This window comes from Meleagris gallopavo, chromosome 1 (genome assembly GCF_905368555.1).
Source record: "Meleagris gallopavo chromosome 1, MGAL_WU_HG_1.1, whole genome shotgun sequence".
Lineage (NCBI taxonomy): Eukaryota > Metazoa > Chordata > Aves > Galliformes > Phasianidae > Meleagris > Meleagris gallopavo.
This window is the reverse complement of record NC_139404.1, coordinates 9,988,213-10,012,977: the sequence shown is the minus strand read 5'-3', so window position 1 is coordinate 10,012,977 and position 24,765 is coordinate 9,988,213. Positions and strand designations below refer to the sequence as shown.

Here is a 24,765-nt window from a genome sequence, read left to right as displayed (position 1 = left end):
GAGCAATGTAAAAAAAAAAGCAAATGCTGTAGAACAGAAATGCAGTGCTCAGGCTGGAGAATATCCACTTATGTGCATATTCAGTGAAACTACCACAGTGTATTATCAGTGCCAGGAGGGGCAAGGAAGAGAGGCAAATAAGAAAGAAAAGCAGGGAGAAATGCAACAGGAACAACAACAACAACAACAAAGGCTAGCAATACTAATTTTGCTCCTTTTTCACATGGAGATTAATTCTATCTCACTCCTCCATCCAAACAAGATTGATGCCATGATGTCCCTTAAGCTAATTTGGGACAGTCAGACCAATCTACAAGTGTCACAGTGCAGCACTGTGTGTCTAGCTCACAGGAAAAAACTGTGACATAGGAAACACAGCCTGGCTAACAGGGAAAAGGACATCAAAATGTCAGCTAATTTACAACTCATCTATTAGTCATTAAGCCTGTCCTTTGCACACTGTTTTTGTTGGCTTTTTTTTTTTGCTTGTTTCTTTTTTGTGTTTTTTTGTTTGTTTGTTTTGTTGTTGTTGTTGTTGTTTTTTCCCTCTCTCCACTAAAATACCACCTTTGTCTGAGGACACTTAAAATTAGCATGGCTGCAAATCCCAGAACATGGCCTGGAGAGCAAATCCCCATGGCCTGCCATGCCAGACAATTAGTGTATTGCAGTTCAGCCTTCTCTGCTTTCCTTCATCCCTACGATTGCTAGATGGCCGATGGCACATTCAAAGAACTTGATTTGCTATCAGCTAATTTACTTACATGCAAGCAGATCCAAAAAAATAACATGCATGTTTTCATCCCTTCCAATTCAAATAGCTGAAACCCTGCTGAATACTAGCTTGTGTTTTTGTGCATGTTTTGCTGTCTGGTTATGTTTGCAGACTAAAACATCTTCCAATATGTTTCACTGCACTGCCCAAACAGTGACAAAAATAAATGTCAGAGAAGAATTGAAAATCAAAATCCTCAGCTGGAGTTAGCCCTTCTTCTTAAATGATAACACATGCCACAGGTAGTACCAGTGGTTTACAACACATCCAATGGCTCCATTCATTTACTCAGTTAATATGCCTTTGCAAATTGCTACAAGGTTTCTTATGTGAGAATAAAATCTCCATGCTTCAGGATCACAACTGCTTACTAGTAGGCAGTTTAGGTCAGATTTCCAAGACAGATGATTCTGAAGATAGAGAAGCATCTGGTGATAAATGCCTGAGTACGAAGAGCTTGAATTCCATTCTATGATTAAAAATGTGTGTATTAGTGAAGGAATTTAAAAGGTTTGTTATGTTTTTCTCTGCTACCAAAAAGGGAATTGAACTGAAGTTACTTAAAGAGCATCACAGGCAGTGCCAGTTTCCCAGCAGATACAGAGGAAGATTGCATTCCTATCTCAGACTAAAAAGCTTCCTTTATAAAGTTGAATTTAAGCAGAACAAATCACATGGTGTGGTTTGGGTTTGTTTGTTTGTTTGTATTTCCATTTTGTATTCAGCATTTAATAAGTAATAAAAATAATGTGTCCTTTAAGACAACCATGAAAATGAACTCATTCTTGAATGACCTGTGTCAGGGAATTCCTTGCAGGCAGTTTCAAAATGTATTGCAAAGACAATATACATATAAATGTATGGCATGCAATTCACTTGGACTCCATGACAAAGCAGTGCTCCAACAGAAGCACAAGCACTGACACTACTGGCATATCAGTCTTCATTTTGAACACCTACAAAAAATTGGTAAGAACTGAAACAAAGACAAAATTAATCCAGGACCTTCAATATGCTGTAGGCTGCGGCGAAACACCTCCTGACAGAACTGTTAATAGGCCTAAGAAAGCATTTCCAGATATTTTTCAAGCAATCACCAAGGCATTGCCCATGGAGTTTACTTGCTGATCACAACTGTTTCCTGTTGGCTTTTGCTGTAGTGTTCCATTTTTATCATACTACTACAACTGTAGATAAAATAAAATTGCCTACAAAGATATTAGAGCCTAGACTTTTATTCTATTTTTGTGAAAAGTGGAAATTACAGCAGTTCTCACTACACAGCAATGAAGTTTAACTGCAATGCCTTTTAGTTTTTGTATTTGTACATCTCTTTATTTAAACAGTAGTATTTTCTGATACACTAAGTATCTATCTAGCTATATCATTATGAGATATTTTAATTCATAGCATAGGAAACTTTCACAGATGCCTAAGTCGCTCTGGCACTTGTTGATATAAATAATACCCCATTAATATACTCTGTTTCCATCAACACTAATCACCTTCCACACACACTTGCCATTCCTCATCCAAACACATCAAAAAGATACTGGAAACCTCCCTGGAGTCTAGATGCAATTTGTGAAGACAAAAGTTTATTCTGAAGTTGTAAGATCAATCATACAGCTACCTACTACCATAAATTTAATTCTGTGTAACAGAACACAATTCTGTCTTTCCAGGATGAAAAAAGGTAGTCAGCAAAGAAGCAACTAACAGTATAATACTTTTGTGAACACATCAAGTATTAGACAGTACAGAAACAAGTATGAACTGGTTGTCTATAGGTTTGGAAGGCACTGTGAAAATACCTACTCATGGAAACACACACTAGTAGCATGTAAGCAGTAATGATGTCCAAGTCACTACACGGGAGTAACCTGACACAGAGATCTCAATGGAACTGCAGGAAGATAAGCTCCCCTGCTGAACTGAACATAACACACAGATAAATAATAAATCAGAGCATGTAGACAAGCATCCCTCCAGAGCATAGCTTGTTCCCACTACCCTGCCACTTCATGCCCCTCCTAAAAATTGTAATGCAAGGTCAGTGGTTGACCCAGCTGCGATTTCAACTGGGACCTTCCTGTAGAAGTCAGCACTACCAAGATTTTAACTAATAATCTATAAGACTATACAAAGCAAAACTAAATGCTGAGAAAAAGAAAAAAATAAAAGTCATATTTGTGTTCTGATGTGGCTTTCATTAAGTGAAAAGCTATGCTGATGCAAACCTCCACAGCTCCAAGGAGTTTATGTCTATCTATATAATGCGTACACACACACACACAGGTCTATTCATTACAAATGAAATCCTGAACCACTAATTCGGTTCAGGTCTAGACAGATCTGGCAAAACTTAAGCAGTGCTAATTCCATTTCATCTGAATTCCGCTAGCAGAATTGTAGAAAGCCTGATTTCTGCTACAGTAAGGACATGAGTAGTTTAACTCACATTTCATAACCTTAACTAAAAAGCTGAATATACAGAAACTACTCCTAAGCAGCAGATGTTCAAATTCCACACAGACATCCATGGTTAGAAATATTGTGTCCAGCCAGTATAATATTTCAGTGAGAATCTAGCAGAAGTCTAAGACAAACTAGACAACAGATAACTTCCCACTACATGAGAATTTTTTCTGTTCAATGCTCCTATTATGTTCTTTATTGTATCCGCTATTATAACATTTTTCAACTTTTTTTTTTTTTAAATTCTAAATCAGACTATATACTTTAAGGATAAGAATGTCAGTAATATTTATATGCTTCATGCTAAATCCATGCTTAATTCTGCACAAAATCATAACAGCCATAAGCCTGTGGCCATAAACTTCATCTACAACACAGCAATAATTAGCTATGCAAATACACATATTATGTCAATATGACACATATACAGGAAGCCTTTTCATGAATATAAGAACAGTCAGAAGCCTAATAAGCTTCAATGCAAGTTTAAAACCACAAAATCAAAAGTTAAATCATCTTATAACAGTACCTAACAGCCTAGAGAAGTTGCAGTTGCTCCATTTCTGGAAATGTTCAAGGCCACATTGGACAGTGCCCTGGGAAGCCTGATCTATTGGTTAAAAACCCTGCCCATGGTGGGGTGATTGTAGCCATATGATCTTTGAGGTCCCTTCCAATTCAAGTCATTCTGTGATTCTATTCTCCACTCTCTCAGCTGTAGCCAGTTACTGTCTGTAGCCTGGATTCAGAAAATAACACAAAAATAAGATGTATATAAAAAATTAGAAAGTATCAAGAAAAATCAGAAGGTATAAAACCGATAATTGATAAAATTACACCACTTAGATTTCTACTTTGTGGAGAAAAACAAATATATGTTTAATAAAAGCTTATTCAGATTATATTTGAAGTTACTACTCTGTATTTCCACTACACATACATATTTGTACATGACATTTTTGAAGTTTTAGTACACATAAGGAGACCACATTTAGAAATACTGCTATATTTTTCAAGCAGTAAAAATCCACAAAGTATTTCATTACATGAGAAACTCTTAAAAGCACAACATGTCATGAACTGGTTCTTTGACTTTCATTCCCTTTCATTGCTCACGCAAGGACCAACCCCAGAATGTTCTTCTGTGATTAGGTCTCCTGGTATATAGCTAACCTGGTGGGACGTCTGGCATGCCAGTGACACTATGAAGAGAACATGGTTGGAAATGGTGAGGAATTTCCAGTTGGCAGTGCATGCTACACACATATCTTCTACATTACTAAAGACTGATACTGTTTGAAAATACCTGAAAATATTCACCTCTAGGATTTCAACTCAATCTGCTTTTATCACCTTTGGAACAGGTAAACACGCTCCCCCAGCATTTTCTGTTCCTTCACATTGATTTTTTTAAAGTCCTGCTTAAACACAAATGCATCCTGACAACTTCAGAATACATGCAAACCCTTTAAAAAAAAAGAAAAAAGCCGAAAGGAACATCAAGGGGGATTGCTCACTGCCTGCTCAGCAACAAGAGCATTACAGACGCCCACTCATGCACCATCTTCCCAAACACATGCAGCAAAAACAAAATTATTGCTCCTTAGTGCTCTGACTCAGAAAGGGTACTCAGGGAATAGCTACTGAATTTAGCAGCAGAGGCTGTCTGTTTAGTACTTTACAGTGGACTGAGCATTAGTGAGTCACTGCTGCTGTAGCACAAAACCAGTGTGGAGACAGCACAGACAGCAAAGGAGAAGAAGCCTGGCCATAACCAGTGTGCAAGAGAAAATTGAAACCGAAGGGTTATGTAAGGGTTTTCTATACAAGAGGGCAAGACCTAAAGCATCATACCATCATTGCTGATCTGGTTTTGGCAAGCGCTCCCTGCTAACTCATTGCAGGGAGCAAAAAAATCCCCTTCGTAATGAAGTTGAAACCTGCTGAGATTTGTACCAGGTACACTGCTAAAATACTTGAGGAAATACTCTGAAAACATAACCAGAGATGAATTTCAGGTTGTTAACTACAGCTTAAAAAAGAAAAAAATCATGTTCTTCCCTAGCAATGTTAGAGGTGATTGTAATGAATATGTTAATGGAGGCATCGAGGGGAAAAGATAATAGCTCCTCCTTCCTCTGGCCCACTCACTGTTATCTGACCACATTACGAGGGGGATAGGAACCCAGCACTTTTGACCCTTCTTCACGTGGCCTTCTCGAGTATGTCCACCACATCACAGAAACATTTTTCGCTGTACTAGTTCAATATGGTGCAAACCAACAACTTTGCATCTTTGGCCTGGATTTAATTTCAGAATTCATTAAATCAATAAGGCTATTTGGTATTATGGGGGGTATTATAGACCCCGGTTCAAGGGAAAGTCAAATTCTGCTTTGTTCTACCATTTAAAAGGAAAACAAACATCTAATTATTTCATCACTTACTTTAACACTCAGCTTGTCACGTGAAAAATATATGAACAATTAAGTTTGTCATAATTATACCTGTCATATTTTCACAGAACAAAATTTATTGCCTAAAGGTAGTTTTAATTACAATCAAGTGGGGATTGATTGAAGTTTTAATAAGAAATACCAAATTGAAAAAACATTAAATCCCCAAACAATTATATTATTAAAACAAAACAAAACAAAACAATTTCAGTCTCAGGGTGTACTGAATCTTAGGACTGGCAGAACTTCATTTGTTATTAATAAAGTGAAAAACTTGAAGTAGGCTAATGACAACACTTAACTAAACATAGATAATGTGCTGAAGATTCACAAAATGCATTTATTTCAGGCAAGTATAAGGAGTATTGGCTTAAAACTAGGAGAGGGAAAAATTATATATTAAGAGGAAATATTTTACTCAGGGGATGGTGAAGCACTGGAACAAGCTGCCCAGAGAACCTGTGGATGCCCCATCCCTGGATGTATTCATGGCCAAGGTTAGATAGCAAAGGTACCGGGCAGTCTGATCTAGTGGGTAGCAACTGGAATGGAATTAGATGATCTTTAAGATACCTTCCAAACCAAGCCATTCTGTGGTTCCATGATAGATGACCACCTGCACCTTTACTCCATTATATTCAAGTTTTTCGGTATTCAATATTTGACTCTATTATATTCAATACTTAGCATGTAAAATTGGCTTCTAAAGGATTTCTATTTGAGACCACTTAAAAACCTATGTTGCTATTTTTAAAACAATTATTACAATTAGTATTAAATGAAAGTGATATTTTTCTGGCCATCACAATCCAATGCCAATCCTCGCTCTTGGGAACTCTACATCTTCCACTGATGGTAATTTTGTTTGACTAAGAGCATTTCCACCAGCTCAAAAGAAGACCAGAGAAGAAACTGATTGCTTTTGTGCTTGCAAAATATTAACAGAATTTTATAAATATGGTGTATAAGGTATCAAACGCATATTTTCTAAAACGAAAGAATACAAAAATATAAGATAAATTAAAAGCCTAGAGCTTGCTTAAGTAGAACATAGACCAAAAAAACACTGACTTGAAAAAACTTTATTCACTAACCTTGCTGACAAAGCATCAGAGAATCCCCTTTTCAGAGCAAAGATGTCCCTAGGTAATTAGAACTCTGACACTGAGGCATTACCAGAACTGAGCAGTTAATATCCCTACAAATATCCATCTACAGAGATTAATTCAGAGGTATCCTGTCCAATCCATATTCTGACCATCTGCCATTCTTCACTAAATTGTCTTGAAGAGTAAGAAAAATGATAATGATGTTTAAATATATACAGAGACCAACAGAAAATAGATTTTACTCTCATCCAAGTGCTATGCAAACTAAGATCCAAGCCCTTCTGTATTATCTATCCTCTCTTTTGATTACATGAATCCTCCATTCCCCATACACTGGCTCAGCAATGGTTGAATGGAGGAATAACTTAGGAAGAATAATGTAATTCCATTCAGTCTAGCCTGTGATTAAGTAAGAGTCCTCAGATTGGAGTCACATTTCATCCCACATTGCTAATTTTCTGGACAGCAATTAGAGATATAGAATCTTATTCCAATACTAAAAAAAAAAAGAAAAAGAAAAAAAATAGCAGTAAGTCCCTCTCCCTCACAACACTAGAAACTGATGTGAACACTTGCAGAGAGACCACTGGGGAGCACTTTCACCTTCATGTGAGAAGTTAAATCTACATATACAGTAAATCTGGTGCCCTTAGGAATCTAACTGAAAAACAGTAATTTGTATTCTCTAGGCAGATACATGAAAGGAAGTGAAAAATGTTTCTGGACAGACACTGGACTTTGAAGAAACTGTAATTCATCACATTAACACATCATAAAATCATTGTTTCTTGAGGCTTGCCAATCAAAGGGAAACTTTTAATTCATCAAAAAGATTAACTTAAAAAAACAAGTGATGCACCTCAGCCTCTAGTGTTTGATTTGGGTGTTTTACAGGTGAAGTTTACATTTGTTTATGAGCAGATTCATAACTGGATCACAGAAAGTTACAAGCTGCAATTTAGGCCTTCAAAAAATAGCACAAAACAATACATTATTCTGCTTTCATTCAGCAGATCCCACTTTCCAAGCTTTTCCACAGAGGCTTATGATGTGAGGAAAGTGCTGAATTTCTGGGGAAATATGCCTTCTGTATTGTGCATAAAAGGCCAACGTAGCATAGAAAGTTGACAGGAACTGCCTGTAAGGAATGTGTTAGCATAGAAATTCCATTAGAAAGCACAAGAGGTGAGATAAAGGTAGCAAGTGAACACCTTAAAATTGTAAAGAAGAAAAATCTATCAAAGATGCCAAGAGAACGTACTACCTGAGTCTGCATTATATTGCCAAGAAGACAGAAATATTGTATTTCTTCTTAACTAGACCCACAGCAACTTATTTCAGAGGATTCAAGTCCTGATGACCTGACTCCTTTAAAGCTTATCTGGAAAAGCCCCAGATTTACCTGCATTCTTCCTCACAGCTTCCAATTAGCCACACTCCTGAAATACCAGCACAGAAAATACTACCAAAATGCTTGAGGAAAAACTCAAATGTTTCTAGAAGCAATCTATTACACTAGTGAATTCAAACTCTTATTCAGCCCTACAGTGCTGAATTTTGGGATACTTTAAGTGTTTCAAAAGCATTATAATCAGATTATAGATGGATCACCTAACACTCAGAAAACAAAATGCTGAACTTAGAGGGGGGGAAAAAAATTGATTGTTTGAAAGGAAAGACAATTTGACTACTTGTTGTACATTAGATAATGCAATGATACCATCAGTAATGAACTCAAATGTGTGGGGTTTTGCTCTTTGCAACAGTTAAAAACAAGGGAACAAAAGTTCTATGATGGGCTTAAAAATCAGAATCTGATGTCCTTTTAACATAATGGGTTCTCACTGCAGCAAGAGTGCTACTGAAATTGAGAGCTAGTCAGATGTGTGTACAAATTTCATTAGTCAAATCAGGTATTTTTAAATTTAATCCTACTCAGGCTCCAGTGACAATGTATTGTGTACAGCTAAATTTTACTAAAATTCAACCAAGAAAAAGGAAAAAAAAAAAATCTGAAAATGACAGTTTCATTCCTGCAATGTATTCATTAGGGAAATGAAATAACTGTAACTATGCTCTTCTTTCAAATAGTAAAGCTTATATTTTCACTTTTTTAAATTAAGAAAAAGAATGTTAGGGTGGTAATGATCTTTTGTTGACTTTTCTTATTGACAGTTGTTTGCTTGAAAACTTATTGTTACACACATCTGACACTTTTGCCACAATCTTCTGATCTTAGGTCTGTGTGTGAAAGGACTATGTTTAAAGTTAGAAGAGAAATGAGGGAAAATGTGCTGGAAGATGAATAACCTGTTACCAGTCATACACTAGAGGATGAGCTGGAGCATGATGCAGCCAGCCAAGATTACTAGAAGACCCTTGTGCATGTTATCGAGGGTTCTTCTGTTCCAAATACGTACATAAAACGATTCATGGGATGGAAGTAACTTCTATAGAACAGTTATTCATTATCTGTAAAATGGCTTTTCAAAGAGATACTAGAAGAGCCAGGACTCCTTTTGGAAGACACAAAGGCTGACAGCAGATTTGGCTGAGGTTATCTACTAAATGCCAAAAGTGTCATATAACAAATCTGGCAATAGTGGACTAGGCAGCACTTGCTGAAATCAGTCAGAGATCAATTTAGAGCAGATAGGAGAAAACACTTTTTTACCCAATAAATGGTGAGCTCTTGGAATGACTTACTGCAGGACATAGTGAAAGCAGATAGTACAGGCAAGTTTCTGAATAAGCTTATCAACAGATACTGAAGGGAACAAGCAGAAATGTGTTCTTTAAAAATTCTAATTCAAATATTTTAAGTAGTAGATTACACACATAATGGATCATAGATAAAACAGGGCTTGCATTCTCTCCTTACTCAGCAACTTCCCACATCAGTGTCAGGACAGAAGACTGACTGCATAGGCTACCTTGACCCATGGCACTTCATGTGCTCTTATCCCATAAGCTAACCCCTGGCTTCAGATATCACTCCAAATACAAAACTGAAATCTTACTGCTTTTCTAAAGGAATAACTTTTCTGTGGGCCTTCTAACTACTGATAAATGTAACTTTCAGGTTTAAATAGCAGGAGACCAGTATGGCTCAATGTAATGAATAAATTCAATCAGTTCTCTCGTATGCTTCATCTGTACCAAGTATCACCAATTCATTTCAATACAGAACGTGTGGTTTTTCCTGTTGACATGCATACTACTAAGGAAAAACAAGCTACGAGAAAAACATGAAAACACATGAAACAAAGGGCATGTCAGAAACTCCTACTGTTCCTGATAAAATCTGTCTTTCCCTGAAAGGTCTTTTATTTCCAACATTACTGATTTTCAGGGCAAACATTGCTATGAGAACAGGACATTGAAATTTTTAGCCTGAAGACCCAAAAGTCCTTGATGATTTTGCACATAAACATTAGGCAGGGTTCCATTCACCTTCATTTGTGTTTTTAATCTGTCCTCTGAAATGCAAATGAAACTGAATTACTCTCAAATGTTTTGAGAATACATTAAAACTCTAAAATCCTTATAGAAAGTGCCACAACTCAAAAAGAACTTGTTATATTTAAGTTTTGTGGATTTTTTGTTTGTTTGTTTTTTAAGATAGGAATTAAAAATCTCTAAAACACATTCCTCTTGTCACTTGGAATTTTTTCTTTTTAAAACGTTACTTGTATTACTAATACATGTTGTCCTCTACTGCCAAGCTATGATATGTGATAGTGATCTTTAAGGCTGTTTGTAGTACAGGAAGCAGCATCTCATAGAAGTCACCATTGGTTAAGAAAACCCATAGAAACACTAGGTGTCAGCTGGATTATGGTATAAAACCTACTTTATAGAAACCCTTCCTATATTTACTGTACAGCTGTGATAAAAAGTAGTATGAGCTAAAATGAGTTCAAACACAAGGCATTCTTACAGAGCTGAATGTAATATTCCCGGAATCACAGAACCATAGGGGTTGAAAGGGACCTTTGGAGATCACCTAAATCCAACAATCTGACTAAAAAGCTGATTTCCTAAAGTAAGTTCCAGAGGAAAGTATCCAGGAAGGTTTTGAATATCACCAGAGAAGGAGACTTCACAACCTCCCTGAACAGCTTGTTTCAGTGTTCTAACAGAATGGAATCTGGAAATATATTGAGGAATATACAGATTTTACAGCATACTTAGAAAACAGGGTCTGATTGCTTGAACATAATTATCTTGGGTAGCATTTACAAAATAAGAAAAGGCTGAATAATTACATGTGGGTTAGTGTGATGCTTTAGCAAGGCAGTCTAATTAGAACTTCTAATGTGCAGACTGAGGAAAAAGAAAGGAAAAGAGTACAAAGCATTGCTCTGACACAAACAGGAGAATTGTATCTACAGTCAGGTATCAATGTTCTCAAAGAAAAGATACTGAAAGACAAGAGAAAATGTGAGGAAGAGTCCCAAAATTATCCCAGACCTATGATAAGAGGCCTCACAAAGGCAGAGTTCAAGCTCAGTGTCCAGTACCCTACACTACACAGCTACCGTACAGTTTATGTGTAAATTTCTGTGCACATTCAGACGACTGAAATCACTACTTGCATTTTAGTTCTTCATGGTTAAGTTTAACAGCATTTTCAGAAAGTAAGTGGAGCTTTCACTTTACACAGGATTTTGATGAAAAAGTGAACTCAGTGCCAGTGGGAAAGACTGGAAGTCTTGGCAGGGCTGGTTAAATAGCAGGGTATAGAAGCGAACACTTGTAATGCCCAATACTTCCTACATTCATGTTCAGCCTGTTTCAACAAACAAATCTGAGAAAAATAAAGTAGCATGAAATATTTGTTGAAAAAAAAAAATGTGTTTTACTATTGAAGACCATTCTTTTGCAATAACTTCAATTAGCTACCATGGAAAACTGTCTTAAATCAATACATTTTTCAACATACTTCTTTATTTTGTGGAGATTATCTAAATAGAAGTCCTCAGATCAAGAAATAAGTACAATTGTCTCTGTCTATTAGGCAGAAGCAAATAAAAGGAAAACAGAGATCTTAAGAATGTCATGGTTTCACTCTGGTGGGTAGCAAAACTCCATCACAACTGCTCTCACTTCCTACAGCGGAAAAGGGGCTCGGGGGTGAAGATACAGATGAGGAGATGTCTCGACCATTAATGTCATAGGCAAAGCAAACTCAATGTATGGATATTAATGTAATTTACTTCCTATCATTAACAGGCAAGAGCAGCAAGGAACTAAAAGCAAACTAAAATAAAACCCTTCTACCCATCCACTCTCTTCCACCTCCTCCACCTGAGCAGCACAGAGACATGGGGGCTGCAGTTAGTCCATAATACTTTGTCTCTGCTGTTCCTTCATGGTCACTCTCTGCCTCTGCTCCAGTGTGGAGTCCTTCCCACAGGATGCTGTCCTTCCTGAACTCACCCTATGTGGGTTTCTCCACAGGCCACAGCTCTCACATACCATATACCAGAAGCCCACCCTTCAGGCACTGCTCTGGCACTGTCCCCTCAGGCAGCAGCTCTCCTGGTCCTCCTGAGCCACCGCGGGCTCCTCTTCATAGACTGCAGCTTCAACCCAGCGCTGTTCTGCGGGGGTATCCATAGGCTGTACATCCTTCAGGCCACATCCACTGCTGTGCTGTGGACTCCTCCATGGCTGCACATGGAGATCAGCTCCACACTGTACCCATGGGCTGCAGGGGGCAGCCTGCTCTACCACAGGCCTGTCTTGGGCTGTAGGGGGCTTCTGCTCTGTGCCTGGAACACCTCCTGCACTGGCCTTGGGGGCTACAGGGCTGCTTCTCTCTTATTTCTCACTTCTGTCTCCCAGCTGCTGCTGCACAGCAGTTTGCCTTCCTTAAACCTGCTCTCCCATTGACACACTCAGCATTGCTCATGGCTTAGCTCTGGCAGCAGCAAGTCCCTTTTGGAGCTGGCTCTGCTCTGATATGGGGCAGTGCTGGACTCTGCTCACAGAGGCCACCCCAACAACCAAAACCTTGCCACAAAAGCCCAATGCAAAGAAGAAGCTGCCTGAGGGTACACTTCAGCTGAGCAGGGTAGCAATGCTCTGGAGGCAAAAGCTGGGATAAATCCAGGAAGAGAATGAATAGAGGTTTGGATTGCATTCTTTTGTCTTAAAACTGAGCTTCTGAAGCTGAAAAAGTATCTAAGAAAAAGGAAATCTAAAGAACTCTGGAGCAAAGTTCCACCTTTTCACAGCTGCCAAACCAACCCCCACCAGCTCAGGCTAATACACAGTATAATGGAGCTAGGCACCTGCAGAACATCTTTCTCAAATGAAATTTGAGTATCCATAGATCTAGACAAAGAAACTCACTCGTAACACAAACACACACACACACACACACACACACGGAATTCCCAACAGAGTTTGAACAACAGCAACAACATAACCTCTAGCAAATTAGCCATGGACGTTTATTTTATAGAGGAATTAGCTCAAATGAATAAATGAAGCAGACTGACTAGAAAAGAAATGCTGCAGCAATCATCACTCCTGTTTTCTCTACATACCTAATGGGAAAGCAACAAAGACGCTATGGTATCAGTGACCATCTACCGTATAGGAGAAAGAAGTTAAACTATGAAGGTGAACACACAATAATATGATTAGCTGCAAGCTCTTTTTAGTTTTCATTATCTCAGTCACTAGTAGAAACTCTAGCTGCAATACAGTGCTAGCAGGACAGAGATTCAGCAGGTGTCTCTCTAAGCTAGCGTACTAGATACCATTTCAGCATTCTATACAGTTCTGGTCTACAAAAATCAAAACGAGGACTCATGGCTATCTATGGGAAGTGGGAGGGATGACCCCTCTTTATCTGTCAACAGGAATACTAGATATACAGCAACTAGAGCAACTAAACCATGGAAAGTAAAAGCACTGAAACAGGCAATATCTGTAAGAACTTCCATCGCAAGCCTTTTGATTTATTTTTCCAGACTTTTATGATGCCTTGCAAGTTATGTGAGTTATGTGAATCTATCCTCTGAGGCATAATGTTGTATCTATAGAACCTGGATTTCAGTTAATAAAACAAGACTCAAGGCAAGATAAGTAAAAACAAATTCATATATCTGACAAGTGGACAAGCTGACAAATGTTTGACTTCATAAGTGTCACATATCACTAGCTGTCATTCCAAACCATAATTTTTTCTGCTTCAGCAACTACAACTGACTTTCAAAATAGATTACATTAACATCTGGAGATTTAAGTAAGGTTGATACAGGCTAACTGACTCAGTATTATAGTCCAGAAAAGCCTTTTTCCCTGGTGTGAAAATTTACCAGGCAAAGCCAGTTTTAAAAGAACAGCAGTACCAGTTTTAAACTCACCTGCAAAGCTTCTGTCATGTCTGAAGCTGCAATTTCTATTATTTGGAGCAGCTTTAGTCATGGACTGAAATCTAAACATAATGCTGCAAAAAGGAGATGACAGTGTCTATTCTGAATACTCGCATGAAGTATTTAGAAATAAAGTTTAGACATTTCCCATCTTGGTGAATTACTTGGTATACATGGAATTGATGGAGATATAAAAAGTAAACTTATAAATAGAGCTAGAGTCCTGACTCTGTAATCCTATTGAAGAAATACATAATAAAAAAAAAAAAACAAAAACATAAAGAACGGAAAAATTCCCAATCCTTTTTAAAGTGACAGCTACTCTGCCCAAGAGTCTCAAAACACGTTACAAATGCTTATTTAAGCTTCCCAGTTGTATTGGGAGATACTGAAGCCTTTTTTCAGATAGGCAGGAAAATATGAAGGATCTGGATACACCATAGCAGCTGTGTTCAAATGATATCTAAAGTAGAACTCTTCATTCCCAGCCATTGTGGTGTACCTTGGACATCTCCCAGTGTCACACGCAGGTAACCGTCTCCTTGGACGTTAGTAAATGCTTCTCCTGAAGAGTCACCATCCCTGGAGGTGTTCAAGAATTGTTTAGATGTTTTTCTTGGGGACATAGTTTAGTGGGAAATATTGGTGAAGGCGGATGGTTGGACTGGGTAATCTTGGAAGTTTTTTCCAACCTCAGTGATTCTATGATTCTTTGAAACAGGAAATAGAACATTTTAATGTTGTTTCTAAAATTTTCTGCAGATCAGGCTTGCAAATGCTGTTTGTAGCTATTCTTTTGTTATTATTTTCTCTCTAAATTTTGACTAAATAAAATTTAAACTCTCTTCAGATGAAAAAATAACAACAAAAATGAGCCAAAAAGTAAAACTGCAAATTTTCCTTTGATAGAAGATTAGAGATGCTCCTCAGTACCTAACTAGTAATAGGCTATTCAGTTAGGCAAAAGAAGGCTAAGGGCTGCAAAAACACACTGCACCTTAGGCGTAGCACGCAGCATTGGGTCAAACATTACATTAAGCTAAGTTTTACTTCATTTGCCCAAAGAAAAAAGGATAAGTGAGAAACAAAATCCCAAAGCAGCCTTTTGGAAAACATTTCAAATATACTCTTCTATAAAGCAATTTATATTCAAATTAAAAAACAAAAACAAAACCAACTTAATTTGTAAATCATGACAATAAAAGTCAGGATCTTGACAATTTTTAAGTTTACTGTGGTATTCTGCATGAGTAATAAAGAGATGCATAATGAGTCAATTCTGTAATTTTGTGTTAAGTAGGTTTTAAATGTCTGTGGGAAAATATTTCTTGCTCCTTAAACCATACTTTATAAATATTAACAAGTCATGCACTCTTTTCAGTATTTCTAACAATACTCACAAAATACTCAATGTACATCCCTCTTCTTGCATTTTCATCCTAAGTTTTTCTTCGGTGGTTCACAGTTTCTAGTAACTATCACCTGGCAAATACCTCTGAGTTCACAACAGGTTTTCTTCTTTTCTCTTTGTCCACTATGCGCCTATTTCAATCATCTTTGTAGCTGCTCCCAAGCATAAATTAACATGGAAGAACAATATAATTTCATTCCTTACAGAGTTAACATGCTACCATTGTCCAAATGTTCCTTATAATCTTCTCATATGTGAAATAGATATGACATCACAAAGCTTTTCCAACTTAATCAAGCCTTTCTGTGTAAGGCACAGTAATTCTGCCTTTCAAAGAGAGTTACTGAGCACAAAGGTACATGAAAACAGGAGTAATTTAGTATGCAAATGTAATTTTTTATTTAAAGGTGCTTTTGCAACTTAAGGGAAGCCAACGTATTATTAAAAAAAGTCATTAATACTTGCTTATTATAACTTTACCCAAACATTGTTTGTGTAGCACGCCTAGGGAAAATCGTGGCACCCTTGGGATATACTTGTGTCTGAACAATGACACCACTGATAACCTTCACTGGCACCTTTCTCATCGCATTACTGGAGGATGTATGATCCTCTTCCAACAAGCTCTTTTCAGGATTCAGGTCTTAATTAACACTTTGAGTCATGTTAGCCCCAACGGTAAAACCCTCTGCGCAGTCATTAGTAACAGTTCCATTCAACTCCACTCCTGATTTCACAGAAAATGTGACCCTGGAGATTTAAGATAACTCAAATTTCAGATAAATGATTCAGCTTCAGACAAAGTTTACAAAATACACGCACAAAGGTAGTCCTTGAAAAAAGAAGAAAAACACATACGGAAGGTGAAGAAATTCTTTTAATAGAGAGTGTTGGCTCAGATTCAGGAAATAGCAAACAAGCTTCAGGTGTATAAAAACCTTCCTAAAATAGGAAGGTTTAAAAATCAGGAGTCACTGAAAGCTGTGATATAAATCCGGGATAACTGCAAATAGAAAAGCCAATACAAATAACTGAGCTGTAAGGAGCTCTTAAAGTGATAGCACAAGGGAAACCAGCATAAAATGCTCTAGAATTAAAAATCATGTAGAACATGAGTCAGCAAAGAGATCTGCCTAGGGCTGAGATTAATAAAAGGGTATTCTCCCCTTAAGTAATGTTTTTTAGGCTTTTTCTTTTTTTTAAATTTTAAATTGGACTAAGTCCCTAGGTAAATGAATATGCATAAGAAATGCATTTTTTAAAGAAATAATAACAGAACTTCTCAGAACAGCTAACCTTGATAATGGTTGAGAAGAATATCTGAATCAGAAATCAGAAGCTAAATCAAACAGTGAAATTAGTATTGAAAGGATTAATCAACATTGACACAGCCTTATTAATTCTGAGATAAAAAACTCATTTCTAAACGAATGATTGATTGAACATAGCTGGAAAGCTCATCTGAAGTAAAAGACTTTGTCAATTTTATTTTTGAGTGCACGTAAGTATTTAAATTACAAACAAACAGCAGCAACCAAAATAAAATGGAGAGAGGGAAGTCTGAAAGCACATTAGATTATCACGTAGATATATATAGAGAGAGAATTAGGACATAAAAGTAAACAAAATTCACAGAACCTTTTGCAAAGCAAATACTGGAAATCTGATAAAATTTGCAAGTCAGCTCAGTCCTTCTTGAACAAGAGCAAAGTTTCAGTAGATCATTTCAAGCAGTTTGCTGCAAAAAGTATTTCACATGTATATTACAATCATGTAGTTAATGTTTGCAAATTCCGGTGGTTCGCAGTAAAAAAAAGTCCAAAATTGTAGAGGTTATCTCCACAGCACTGATCAGAATTTAAAGAATGGCTAAGCAAATGCAGTTCTGGGCAGTATCTTAGCTCTCTCCTACTTCCATCATTTGAGGGTGAATTTCACCGTGCGCTAATACAGATGCCATGCCAAAGCCTTCCTGTTATGCACAGAACCACTATGTACATCCTGAAATGATGGCATATAGTTAAAAATAGTAATTGCTGTACATTTGTTGCAGCACTGGCAGTAATGCCAGCCTCAAGCATTAAAGACATTGTGAGTCACATCCTCCAAACTAATAAAATTGTTTTTAAACTCGTAAGTCTTTAGCCACTAGTACATCTGAAGGACCTTTATTTGCTTTCAGATTGTATTGACTTAATTGTTTAAAATTATCTGAGAAGTCCTAAAAAACTTTTTTTGAAAAAGAAAAAAGAAAAGAGATAAAAGTGATCTGAAGGAATGTTCTTTCCCTAATTTAATCTCCTTTTACTTCAAGGAACTGAATCATATTACCCTCTTCAAAGAGTGATCAAGAAGTTGCTTAACATGAGGTTGGATGCCCATCTTCACATAGATTCACAGACCTGTTCTAGAATCTTTTCTAAAGTAAATATGATATACTTATCTGATTTTCTCAGGGCTTTATGATCACAACATTACATATACACAAAAATCCCTACAAGAATCCTGAATCTAAGGAAAGCAGTAAGAGTTGGCTGTGATAACTTCAACAAAACAGACTCACATGAACTCATGGAAATAACAGAAAAAAAAAAAAGGAGTATTTTGCAGTCATAATACAAAGTCCATAGAATACTACATAAACATATGTTTTCTGAGTTAGGAGAGGAAAGCAAAGAAAAATATCATCATCATTTTACATCTATTTGAACTGAAGCGCAGAGAAGTTTTACCAGATAACACTGGTTTAAATTATGTGTTAGGGAAGCTATGGGAAATGGAAGAATAAATTCCTGTTAAGCAGAAAATGCATAACTTCTGTGGTACCTAAGCACAAAGAACTGACCAAGCAAATGACCTCTCATTTCTCTCATTGCCTACAAGAAGTTTAGTCCCCAGCATAGCATGCCACAGCAGTTTCACCTGCAGACTGATTCTCCAGTTGAGTCAAACTGTACTGATAAAAGGGCTGCTAGGATGGAACTCATTTCTCCCAGCTTTACACCTGCAGCATGAGCATATATATCCAGACACCTCTGATAAAGAAAGAGAGAAGTCCATAATTCTGGCTGTAGTTCATCCCATTTTAAAGGCATACTGAGAATGTGTCAGGTCAATCCTGACTGAGAAGTGCCTGCTTTGTTCTGCTGAATGAAAGGGGAGTTTTGGACAACCGGCAAAGTTTAAAATCTACATCTATAGTACAGATAGATAAAGTTAGGCAAATTAATCCTTCTTTCTTCTCACTTTCACTTTAAATGACACATCTGAACTCATTTGCAAGTCAAAGTGGATATGCAATTCCTCAGGGAATCCCAGCCTGTTATTCCATCCAAGCCTATTCCTGATAGCTCTGCTCTATAAAAAGCATGTTTACGAAGTTATCCAGATCCCCCATGCATGTTTGTCCACTATCTTCTGAAAATGAAACTAAACTTTTTTAGGATTCATATTTTTGTGAGTAGGAGTTAAAAAAAAGCATATCCAAGCTTGATGCCTTCCACAATAGAACAGAAAGAGACTACTGACAAAAGACCTTTCAAGAAATAGCTGCTGTGTATTCAAATAATAAAGAATCAAGAGATTACTAAACAGCATGGTCTTCACACTGGCAGTTCAGGATTAACCTTGCTAGTACAAGATTGAAATACAGATAAAATTATCAAGTCAGAAGAATAAGTCTGAATATAAATCCTATTCACACATGGCACAGTTGTTGAAGGGGAATTAGTTGCTACTATCAAGAAAGAGCGAGGAACTGAAAAAGTGAAGAGACCAAATATTAACAGATTTATTTAGCAGTAATACCAAAATTAACATTATAACTTCAATTACACTGTTGTATTTAAATGCCTTAAGAAAAAGGTTGTTTCCTCAAGATCATGACTGACTGTAAATTACAGTGATCTTTAAATCATAAACATTCACATGCATCACCTAGAGGAATATTTTCCAGTCTCTTTATGGCTTGATTTGTTACTTGGACGTGCTTCCTAATCTGTCAGTCAATATTATAAGCATCTGCACTATGCCAACTAACTGATGAGTTCATTTTTTACCACGAAGTCACGAGCTGTTTCTACATGTCATGTCCTATACATATCAGGCTGACACTGCCCATAACCATACAGGCAGGAAAAAAAACAACAAAAGCATGATTCAAAAATACATATATATAAATAAATAAATATATATATATATATGTATTTTATTGGTAAATAGAAAATGTAACCAATTAGTACTCACCACCAAAGCCTTAGATCTGTTGCTCAGCAGTTTTTCAATGTCTCTGGCTGCAATTTCCACTAGCTGACGAGGATTGTTGGCTTCTACAGTATACAAATCTTTGTTTTTCAAATATATCTGCAAGGGTAAAAAACAGAAATAAATAAGCATGGCAACCGACATTCAAAATAAGAAAACTGATTTGACACAACAGCCATCATTAAGTTCTCTGTTTTTACTCAAGATCTTCAGAAAGATAAAAGGAAAATCCCAGCACAATTTGTGAAAGAAAAACTTCAACTTTTTGTTTAAAAAGCATAAGGTGCTACTAAAAATAATCAAAACTGACTGGTGACTGAATATTCAACTCCTAAATGCTCAAGGACTCAGATTTCTACAGAGGACTAACAGAAAAGTAAAACAGATCCCTTAAAAATGATTGAATCTGAAACCAAATAATTACTGCTGAATTTAATTATTCCTTGAATGCTGAACAACAAACATACTGTTTGAAGTAAATAATTTAAATTATGATAATGTAATCAATTTAGTCCCTTATCTATTTATTCATGTTATAGTATTAGTATTTATGAGGAAAGAAGAGGAAGAGGAAGAAAAAAATAAGAGAAATAGGGAAAAAGGAGGAAATGGAGAAAAAAAAAAAGAAGGGGAAAAAAAGTGGGAAAGGAACTGTAATTGTGTTTCTTCTGTATCGTGAATAAAGGATATTTCTGATGACGACCCATTAAATGTTTACAAAGCAGAACACATATGAAGAGGGTAATTTAATTTGTTAAACAAGGCTGCTGTAATGAAATGCATCTAACCACAAGAAGTAAAGAAGGAAAAATAGAAAAACACATTTCCCCCTGTCTTTTATGTTCTACTAGAACTGTATAAAGAAAAAATACACTAATTGGCAAAAGAAGAAAAAAAAAAAAAAAGCAGATACTTTATGGGCAAAGGGGCAAAGGGGTAGAACTATCTAAGGCAACCAACAGATGGCCTGAGTTTACTCAGGCACTCCACCTCTCTGAAACACTGCCTGATGGGGCAGTGCTGTCTCCTGGGAGGGAATGCCAGGCACACACAGGAGCAGGTCCAGCACTAGCATGCTGGCTGAGATCCAGCACAAGAACAAACAAACTGCACACCAGGCCAAGTCTACCAGCCCTGACAGTTTTCTCAGGTTAAAGCTATGGAGACACAAAAGAAACTCACTGTCTCTCTGATGCATGTAGCTGATAGGCATTGATCGCAAGCAAGTTTCTAACAATTACAGTTATATCTCCAATTTTATATCAGGCTTGTCATAGGTTTCTATCACTTTTGAATTTCACACTGATGTGGAGGTTGGGGGAGTTTTGTCCATTTGGCTTCTTTTTGTCTGTGGGTTGTTGTGGGTTTTGTTTTGTTTGTTTTTTTTTCCCCATCCAGAAATACAGTCTGTGCAGTAATTAAGTAACTGAAATAGGCTTTAATTCTTGGCATAGTAGCATCAGTGCATCATGAGCAGAAAAGCTGTTACAAAAGAAGATCTTTCTAATGAACTTATAGTTGAATACTTTTGCGGTGTTTGGATTTTCAAAATTGCCACAAAAATTTTATCTCAGATGCACCCCAAAATTATTTATTTATTTTTAATGAGTTTTATAGTTTATTTTCAATTTTAAAATATCAAAAAAAAAAAAAAGTTATCCTACAACAGAACACTAGATAATTTCTTATGTTTTTTCTGAAACACAACACGTTCACACAGTCAGCCAGAGTTAAATTGACAGCTGTGACTGTAAGGACCCAATGGTTCTACAGGCAAAGCAAGATTTGCAATCGGTTTTATAGGTCCAGGCCTGAATCAGGAGTGGCGAAGCATCTAAATTGGAGTGACCATCAAGTATGACAAAGGTTCCTTAAACTTCATTTGTTACTGTGTACATCTGCATCACTTTCCTTGGTTTCTCTTTTTCCAGGTGTTTTCATGCAATTGCTTTTATGTGCAACTCAAAAGAATCAGAAAATTTAAATACAGTCCCTTTTTCATTTGTAAGTTTCAATTAGGCAAAAGTATCTTAAAATTCAGAGGAAATGGTGATGCACTGTAAAAATGCCATTTCACTGTAATTGAGTTTTTCTCTGAATATTTTAAACAAACATTAAGAAGGTCACAAACAAATAAAATGTAAAGGCATAGTCAATTATGTGCTCAAGAGGTGCAGTTTGGGATGGTAGAGATGAATTTGAGAATGCACGGGCAAATAATAATTCACTAGAATTAATCTTTCAGTACAAAATTACAGTAAGCCATACTGGCCACTGTTTGAAAACTTGAGAGGAAAATGTCCATTTTCATCCCTATATGCAATTTATTGGTTGATTGTCAGGGGGATGTTCTTTACTACGAGAGTGGTGAGATGTTGGAATAGGCTGCCCGGAGAAGTACCTGGTCCCTGGAGCTGTTCAGAGCCAGCTTGAACAAGGGCCTGGGCAGCCTGGACTAGTATTAAATGGGGAGGGCGGTGGCCCTGCCTGTGGCAGGGAGTTGGTACTTGATGATCCTTGAGGTTCCTTCCAACCCAGGCCATTTTGTGATTCTGATGCTAATAGCAAATATAACCCTTTAAATCGCAATTTGAAGACATTCAGATTTTTCATGCACCCTGCTCTTATAGGGAATCTGTCCTCAGCACTCCCATCCTGAGTAGCCTGAAAGCTGCAGACTATCAAGGAGCAGTCTAGTGGGTTCATATCTAAGAATAAAAGGAACTTTTTGTTTTCTTTCAGCACCAGCTATAAGGATAGTTCAAAATCCTGAATCATATAACAAGAAGACAACAGCAACATACAACAGGAGTCCTTCCTCCTCATACTTCAACTTAAAGCATTTGTAACAGGCATTGCGAGTCCTGCCATTGAGAGAACCCAAATCCAGTGTTAGCTTCAGAAATTATCACAAGTAATTTTATAATATTTATAACTAAAACACACTCTCCGTACTCAACTTACCCACCTCCAAATCCCCCCCTTCTCCCCCCCAAAAAAAGTAAAAAAAGTTTTGCACAAGATCCCACATAGAGCCACATTTCTGACTCTTCTCTTTGCGTTACTCCATGCCAGCACTCAATGGAGGACCTGTCTTCCATTATTACTGCTGGCAGTAGATTTATCCTACAAACTTTTAAACAAAAGGCATCAATAATAACACAGAATTGAACACATTTTTTTATTTTCCTAAAGCATGAGACCTATTTAAACTATCAAGGAACAGTGAAAAAAATATTCACCCATTATTTAAGAGAGGTGTACATAATTTATTTGTTGTCTGCTCCCCTTTTCTGTAATTCAGCTTCTAGCACTGCAGCAGTTCAGAGTAGCAGCACACAGGGAAATTACACATGCTTCAGAGTATGGCACCTTGTAAGAAACTTTTCATTCTCAAAGCCTCCTACCTCGCAGTCAAACACAATTAGTAAAAGCTCATTTCAAATAGCCATGAAGGGTCTTATCAGCAAAGGTGTGCTCATTTGCCTTTCAAATTGCAATTTGGCAGGCTCCGTGGCTTGTTAAGAAGAGCTAATTTGAACACAATTTATTAAATTGCTTTGACCATGTGAATGTGAATTTCTGTTGGCTATTACATCTTTAGTACTTTAATGTTCTCCTAAAAGCTCTCTAAATTGTCAATAAAGTCCTACCATCTCTCACAGAATAATGCCTCACTGCATGACTAAGTAAAATCTATAAGGTCATAGCACAAAAAAATAATTTTTCTCTTAAGTCAATAGCCATGGACTCTCGTATTCAGGAAAGAATGTATTAAAATTACTTTCTAAATGCTAAGTATTCCTGTTTAATGAACTGCACGGTTTTAGAAAAGAAAATGGAGGGGGGAGGAGGGTTGGGGGAAATGTCACATTAATAGGAAACAGGACAAGAACAAGGACAACAGCTGAATGTGGTAAAAATGAGAAAAAAAACCTGCCAATTTCTCAGTACAACATGCATCTCTCCACTCACTCTTCAAGGATGTATTTATAAATCTCCTACAAAGGGACATTCTCCTTGCTTTCTATAAGACTTGCTAAGGAAAGTCAAACATTTCTGCACAAATTGCAAGAATGAAAAATGCACATTGATCGTATGACTCGTGCTATACTGTGGCAGACATTGGCATCTTCTGCAAGGCTGGAATTTTATTTAATGGCCCTTATGCTTTATATTGCAGCTAAAAAAGCTAGTTTATCATACAAGATCCTGAGAGTATGAAATTATCTGCGTTTTGGATGGCCAGCAGTCCTGGCATTGTTTGCATAGATTACCCAAATAACAAAGAATAATAGTTCATGATGAATCATTCTAAACCATAACAGAATTTCTTTGCCTCTTCTATTGTTTGTTCTCCCATTCAAGGAACAAAGGAGATTTTTCTTCAGAGGTAACATGGCTGAAGTTTAGGTTGCATATCTGCTAATCTTTGTTCCGTCATCAAGTACTTGTATGGATGTAGAAGTCATATGATATGAGAGCTTCAGAAGTCCAAACTCAGAATTTGAACTGTTAATTAATAATAATATATCTCTTCCTACCCTGAAAAGTGTTTTGGAATAGAGACACAAAATATCTCCACCTTATCTGTCTATACAAAGATAAATCTATTGATTTTTTTGTTACTTCAATACTACGTTCAAGATCTGATTGCTCAGCTAAGCTTGTGTGACACTTCGCTAAACGATCAGTATGCATAAGGACCATCAAGTCCAAATGCTGACTCCACACAAAATCACCCAAAATTCAAACTCTTTGTCTTGGAACACGGTCTGAATGCTTCTTGTACTCCGTCATGCTTGGTGTTGTGACCTCTTGTGCAGAACCTTTCCCTAACTCCACTCCCCTCCCCACTTAGCTCCATGCCATTCCCTTCGGC

At 37.0% G+C, this 24,765-nt stretch overlaps 1 protein-coding gene across 5 annotated transcripts in view; it reads right to left on the bottom strand.

Moving 5' to 3' along the window:
- Positions 1-24,765, bottom strand: part of CACNA2D1 (calcium voltage-gated channel auxiliary subunit alpha2delta 1) — a 353,910-nt gene that overhangs the window by 263,864 nt on the left and 65,281 nt on the right. For all 5 annotated transcript variants that reach the window (XM_085216402.1, XM_085216374.1, XM_085216379.1 and 2 more), the window contains exon 3: positions 19,866-19,982. In XM_085216402.1, the coding sequence (XP_085072528.1) occupies positions 19,866-19,982 (117 nt within the window). The remainder of the gene's footprint in view (positions 1-19,865; positions 19,983-24,765) is intronic.